Below are 6,862 nucleotides of genomic sequence, written 5' to 3'. Positions count from 1 at the left end.
AGGGGGGCACGCACCGGAGACGCGGGCCGCCTCTTTGGACATGCCACAACACCACCCCGCATGTATGAGGGCACGGTACGACGCTCCGGTGGCATTGCTACCCCCAGGGGGCCCCCGTCCCGCCTAACCCTAGAGCGGTTGACCACGAGATCTAGCCCTTTGACTTCCCACGGACGGGCTTTGACCAGTGGACCTCTTCACCCGGTTGTGTCAGGTCCGCCCATAGGGACACCCGGGAGCAACATCCGGGCCAAACCCACAGATACATCCACTCCATGTAGACCCCGACGCGTCCGTTCCCCCCCTCCAGGTGTCGGCAGCGGCGCCGTCCGTGACGGGGCCACACCCCGGAGATGCATGCCGCCTCTTCGGACATGCCATAACACCATCCGGTTGTGGTAGGTCATCCGATATATATAAACACTTGGAGCAAAGTCCCCTTCGTATAGACCCGATGCGGCTGTTCCCCATTCCAGTTGCCGGCTGGCGGCGGCACCGTTCGTGAGGGGGGTCACACCGCTCTGTACAGAACCGAAAAATAATGTATGTATGCTTATTAACACATACTGTATGAGTTAGTTAAATAATAATATTAAAGAAAACAGTGAAGAAAAAGAAAAAAAACTATATGTATGCTTATTAACACATACTATATGCTTATTAACATACTATATGCTTATTAACACATACTATATGTATGCTTATTAACACAATCTATATGTATGCTTGTTAACACATACTGTATTTTTAATAATAATAATAATATTACATGGAAAAAAAGAGAAAAAAGAAAAAAAAAACTATGCCGACGGCAAAGCCGTCGGCATAGGTGCGGCCAGGGTAGATGGACAGCGCCGCGGATCGATGACGTGTCAGCTATGCCGACGGCTGCCGTGGCATAGCTCCTGGTCGGTGCGCTCTGGATCGGTGACGTGTCACCCGTATCTATGCCGACGGCCACCCGTCACGGCCGTCGGCATAGATTTGACGTCGTTAGCTGGCCGTGATCGCAGTTGTCAGCAGGCCCGCATCTATGCCGACGGCCTATATATGCCGACGGCAGCTGTAGGCGTAGTCTGGGATAAGCCGACGGCTGTGATGTGCCGACGGCTGCTGTCGGCATAGACGCGGATAGCCCGACGGCCTTTGTACGCCGACGGCCAGGAGCTAGCTGTCGGCATAGCTCGGACTAGGCCGACGGTAGCCGTCGGCATATATTTGGCTGTCGACTTAGAGCCCTGTTCCGGTAGCTGCTTCTACGGTCCAAAGGCACCCATAATTTAAAGTTTTTGTCTGCGAAAACACACACACACACACACACACACACTGATTATGCCGAACTTGAATTTGCAATTGGCATGCAAGGGTTTTTTCCAATGACTCGTCCATGAAGGCCAGCAGCGGGCAAGTACCTACACAAATAAAAAGACATTAAGGTTCGGTTAGATACAACTTTGAAGAGCATGCTTTGCCAGCGATCAGTGGTTAAATTTTGCCAGCTAAAAGATTGATCAAAATAGTGTGTTTTTTCCACCCCCAATGCAAACAGAATGAGATAAGATAACAAATGATTTCTTCATGAAGTTGTTTACGGCACAGGACAATCTCCTGTACAACCTTCAAATTAGTTAAAACATGTTGAATCTAAACTATGTTAAAAAGGAAGATGTTTACCTCTCTCAGGCCCAGCTCAAGAAACTTACGAGACTGGCATGGCTTCTTTTCGCATGATAGGGTAAGTGCCTACAACAAATAAAAACATCACAATTAGAGCAGATGTATCTTTGGCTCCTGCAAAAATATGACTTAAAATAGAGACATGTTTACCTTCCACAATGTCTTCTCCAAGATCCGATACAATTGCAGTCAAGTTTCTAGTTCTCCGGCGATGTTTGATGGCATCAAATATTTTCACCTATAAAGCAATCCATAGAATTAACATACCGAACCATCTTTTTCATAGTGCTATGGTCGGCATGAATTAAGTTATTCATAGTTACAATATAGAATTTACTTACGGAGACATCTTTTTCAGCATATAACTCTTTTCCTTGATCAAAATGATCCCAGCATATGTCTATCAACATCTGCTCCAACTGGCGAAATTGCAAAAGTCAAGAGTGTCACATAGCCCTCGCGCCTCTCCCTCTCCCTCACACAAGATTCTTTCTTATTCTGTGATTTTTGAAATACAAGATGCCTACAACTCTAAAGGTCTTCCATAAAGAAAACTTGTTATGTGATTTTTGAAATATATAATGTCTACAACTATAAAGATATTTCATATAAAAAGCACCTCCGCTAATCTAGCAGACTATAATCCATACTTCAAACTCTGTAATATCAAATGAACAATATTATATGCTCCCTTTGAAGGAACATACTACATATACTCCCTCCGTTTCTTTTTAGTCTGCATATAACTTTTGTCTGAAGTCAAAGTATCTTTACTTTGACCAAAGTTATTGAAAAAAGTATCAACATTTACAAGGCTAAAGGGATATCTTTAAATTCATTATGGAATTTAGTTTCATATTATGTATATTTGATATTGTACATGTTGATATATTTTTACATAAATTTGGTTAAAGTTGGTGAAGTTTGACTCGACACAAATTTTATATCCGGAGTAAAAAGGAACGGAGGGAGTACTATCAAATGAATGACAGTTATGTATACACTTGTCATTATCAACAGAGTATCCTATACTTCGTGATGCATATGCATACTCCTTTCTTGAATTAATAGTACATATACCAGATACTCCAGCTAGATGTACAATTCTATATATTTACACCCTAAGTAATATATACTCTTTGTAAATCTATATATGTACATATCCGACACCGACACCGCCGCCGCCGCCACCCCCGTTCCGATCGCGCCTCCGCCGCCATGACGAGCGCCGCCGCCTCCGGCTCCACCACCGCTGGGTTCCTGCGAGCCTCTCTCGCGGCTCTCCTTTCCCGGCCGCTGGATGCCGCCGCGGTCCAATCACCAATCGGGACCAGGAGCATCGGCTCCCTTTTCGCCACTCAACCTCTGGCTACCTCATCGCTAGGGCACGTGCTGACGGTTCACACCACTGCCTCATCGCCCGCCTCTCTCGCCGCCGCCGTCCTGCCTCCTCCGGTGGTGGAGCCCGCGTCGGCCTGGATGGCCGGGCTCTCTGCCTCAGGCCCGGCGGCGGTGCACTCCGCTCCTGCGGCGTCCGCGTCCCTCGCCGCGTCCACGATGGTGCCCCCTACCTCCACGGCGTATCCGCCTCAGGCAGCCTACTCCACGGGCTCGCTCCCGCCGCCGCCGTTTCAGTTCGGCAATCTCATCACCATCAAGTTGTCGTCGGACAACTACATCTTCTGGCGTGCGCAGGTCCTTCCGCTCCTTGGGAGCCACTACCTGCTTGGCTACATCGATGACTCCCTCCCCTGTCCCCCTGCGCTGAAAGTTGATCTATCCAACCATTGATGTTGAAAGTTGATCTATCCAAGCATGAATCAAGAAGGTGCTTCAACTCGCACATCATTATTTAAATTATTTAACTAGGAAAACAAAATTACTTGCTACCGATTATAGGATGTGGGAGATTAATCTAAGGTGGATTAGAGATTAACTAAACCCGAATGTACTAAAAATATAAAATACAGTAAATACACAATATACACACCTCAATTGTAGTAGAAATGTACTTTCCATTAAAGCTTTCAATAACATCACCCTCACGAATTCCAATTTTCTCAGCATTAGATCCTTTAGACACCTATTTTAAATTAGCATTGTTACATCATAATATGCATGTGAGAAACGGCTTTAGATGGAACTATTAACAAAAGTGGAAAAAATAAAAGAAAAATAAGCACCATAATATATATACCTGCTCAACAATAAGACCGGACTCGATGTTATGATTACGAGTCATTCTCTCAATACAGCTAGGATCTAAATGTTTTATTGAAGTAAACGTCATTCCAAGATGGAGGCGAGGCATACAACTACACCAAATAAAACGGAGATCAAATAAGTATCACGCAAATGTAAGAAAAAACATTATTAGCGCTATTATCCTTACAAGACATTAGAATCACAAGAGTACTAACACAGAATAGAGGAGATAATGAGTGAATACATACTTGAATCTTCTCCAAAAATCCAAGCACTTGTGCAATAAGAACGAAGGTATGAATGTCTCCTTAATATGGTTGTTAACTAGACCCACAACTTTCCCTTTTAAATCAATGATGGGTCCTCCATCATCACGAAGCTATATCATTGCAGTAGTGACAAATATTTCAATTTGTAATAATAAAATAGCAAGATTGAAATACAAAGCATAAATTGAGATATAACGCACCAGTGAGGGACTAGATGGATCACAAGACAAATACATATAGTGACATCTCTCATACCAGGATGGAATATTATAAGCCACCATACCATGAGTTGTACTAAGATTCAGATTTTCATCTCTCCCGAGTCTGAAAACATCTTGACCAGAACGCACGCACTCGGTAAAAGTAGCCAACTGAACTGGTTTGTCCACTTGAACCTTATAAATAGCAAATTCATAATGCTCCTGGAGATAGAGGAGGCTGGCAGGCACAGCTGTGTTGTCCAGCAAGTGAACAATGACCTAAAACAGCGATGTCAAAAGTTATCACACTTCATTTTTGACAGAACTTATATTGACAAAAACATTTTTGGGAGATGCACCATTATGAAAATCAAACGCCAGAAGCTAGTTCACATTTTCTATTCTAGCAAAGTTGAAGATGATGTCACATTTTATTAGCAATTAGCCTACATTTGACAACAGATACATTACAAATAATTTAATTTGAGAGGGAAGAAACAAACAAATAAAAAAAAGCAATAGTTGAAATGTGTTTTTCCTTGTCCAGTAGTGCAAGGCTCACCACCCAAATCTCAATCAAAAAGGAAACTAATGAAACATGCATTGTGTAGGTCCGGGTAGAATCATTCGGTGACAAGATTATAAAGAGACAAGTGAATGTTAAAAAGGATAAGGAGCACCTTAGCCTGACGATGATAATTGCCTGTCCACTGCACCTTCCACTCGAATGGGTTTTTTGGTTCTTTCTTTTCACGAATGAGCTGAGCGGATGTCAAAACAAGGGCGGTTTTGCTATGATCGTCGCTTTCAAACCATAAACCAGAACACTTGTTCAGTGGGTCACTCTCTGCAAATGAACCAAAAGTCATAAATATTTGGCCAGATATGAAATCAGATACTATTAGTTTAGAAGCAATTAGGACGTTAAATACACACCGACAAATGATGAGAGCAAAATCACAGATTTAGCAGCAAGAAGTGTTGCATCCCTTGCTTGTTCAAGAATAGGAAGCAATCGATGGGTCTTGAACAGGGAGGAGGGTGCTTTATAGCAGTGATGCTCCATAGTGAAGAGGTTAGCTCGACGATCTATGCAAGGAAAATTAAGATTAGGTTGGAAATTAACGATGAGAAGAAAGAATCGGGGAGGGGAGGGGCGTTTACCCCGTTCTGCTTCGTACTTAGCCTTGGCGTCCTCGAAGTCAGCGAGTACGTCCAGATCATCAACTAGCTCGTCGGGAATGTAGGGTTGGTAGATCGGGGGGCTGAGTGGATCGGAGGATTCCTCCGCCACGGACTCGACCACATCGTACACACGATCTAGGGAAAGATCGACAGCATGAACAAGTAAACACCAATCTGTCATGACGACCAAAGGAGGAAAAGAGGGGGCAAAATCACCTTGTTTTGCTTCCGATTGGGCTTTGTTGGGCTCGAAGATCGCCAAGTGTATCTCTGGATGGGAAGTCCGAACAGCTAGCTCGCCCGGAGATCTAGGGCTTGTGGAGTGGAGAGCTGTCCCCTCCCCCTCCTCTGCCACGCTTCGCCTCTTCGCTTCCCGCTCCGTCGTCTCCAGCTCGTCGCCGCGGATCCTGACGGCCCTCGACATCTCTCTCACCTCCGCCGCCGCCGCCGCTGCCTCTGCACCGGAGAGGCCGGAATACGGTTTGGCGATCGAGGGGAGGGACTCGCGTCCGCGTCTACGGGTGGGTCCGTCTGGGATTTTTTTTTCAAAACAAACGAGCACGCATATATATTCTTCTAATTATAATTGCCTCTTTACACCTTGTATAATCATCCCATAGAAATAAGTGTCTGATTATTTTTCTTAATTAATCATGATTCGAAATAATAATAATAAATAGTCAATAGAAAAATCATAAGAGTTCGTCCCCGACCACTCTGTTTTGTGGTCTTTGTAGGTGTATTAGCATGTTCATCGATAATTCAACCCGGAGCCCGGGCTTAGATGAGCCCGGCGAACAGCAGCGCGATTTAAGTGGTCTTTTTTTAAAAAAAAACTTCCAACCTATTCATCTTCAATCATGGCAGTACAACGAATAACAGAAATAAAAATTACATCCAGATTCATAGACCACCTAGCGACGACTACAAGCACCGAAGCGAGCCGAAGGCGCGCCGCCGTCATCGCCCCTCCATCGCCGGCTCCGGGCACAACTTGTTGTAGTAGACAGTCGGGAAGTCATCGTGCTAAGACCCCATATATAGGACCGGCACCCCAGAACAGTAACCGCCGCCGATGAAAAATAACGTAGATTAGAAGGATCCAAACCGAAGACACACGAACGTAGACGAACAACGACGAGATCCCAGCAAATCCACCAAAGATAGATCGGACGGAGACACACCGCCACACACCCACCAACGATGCTAGACGCACCGCCTGAACGGAGCTAGATGGGGAGACCTTTATTCCATCTTCAGGGAGCCGCCGCCGTCTCGCCTTCCTGAGTAGGACACAAACCCTAACAAGATTGAAAAAAACGAATA

At 44.9% G+C, this 6,862-nt stretch overlaps 1 protein-coding gene across 1 annotated transcript; it reads right to left on the bottom strand.

Moving 5' to 3' along the window:
* Window positions 1-1,246: 1,246 nt before the first annotated feature.
* Window positions 1,247-5,999, bottom strand: LOC119304995. Its single transcript, XM_037581641.1, has 12 exons — window positions 5,753-5,999; window positions 5,516-5,671; window positions 5,288-5,440; window positions 5,032-5,198; window positions 4,352-4,630; window positions 4,131-4,261; window positions 3,875-3,992; window positions 3,668-3,760; window positions 2,019-2,096; window positions 1,828-1,915; window positions 1,675-1,743; window positions 1,247-1,412 (listed from the first exon to the last, which is right to left on the bottom strand). Exons 1-11 carry the CDS (start codon window positions 5,958-5,960, stop codon window positions 1,700-1,702), a joined length of 1,515 nt encoding a protein of 504 aa, XP_037437538.1. The 5' UTR covers window positions 5,961-5,999; the 3' UTR covers window positions 1,247-1,412; window positions 1,675-1,699.
* Window positions 6,000-6,862: the final 863 nt, after the last annotated feature.

This window comes from Triticum dicoccoides, chromosome 5B (genome assembly GCF_002162155.2).
Source record: "Triticum dicoccoides isolate Atlit2015 ecotype Zavitan chromosome 5B, WEW_v2.0, whole genome shotgun sequence".
NCBI lineage: Eukaryota > Viridiplantae > Streptophyta > Magnoliopsida > Poales > Poaceae > Triticum > Triticum dicoccoides.
This window is presented reverse-complemented; position numbering and strand designations above follow the sequence as displayed.

Bases quoted from the DNA above. Each gene is read 5' to 3' on its own strand.
- LOC119304995 (XM_037581641.1), bottom strand. From the start codon at position 5,960: ATGTCGAGGGCCGTCAGGATCCGCGGCGACGAGCTGGAGACGACGGAG. The intron at 5,672-5,752 runs GTGATTTTGCCC...ATCTTTCCCTAG, and splicing joins CCAATCGGAAGCAAAACAAG to ATCGTGTGTACGATGTGGTC. The intron at 3,761-3,874 runs GTATATATATTA...AATTTAAAATAG, and splicing joins CCGGTCTTATTGTTGAGCAG to GTGTCTAAAGGATCTAATGC.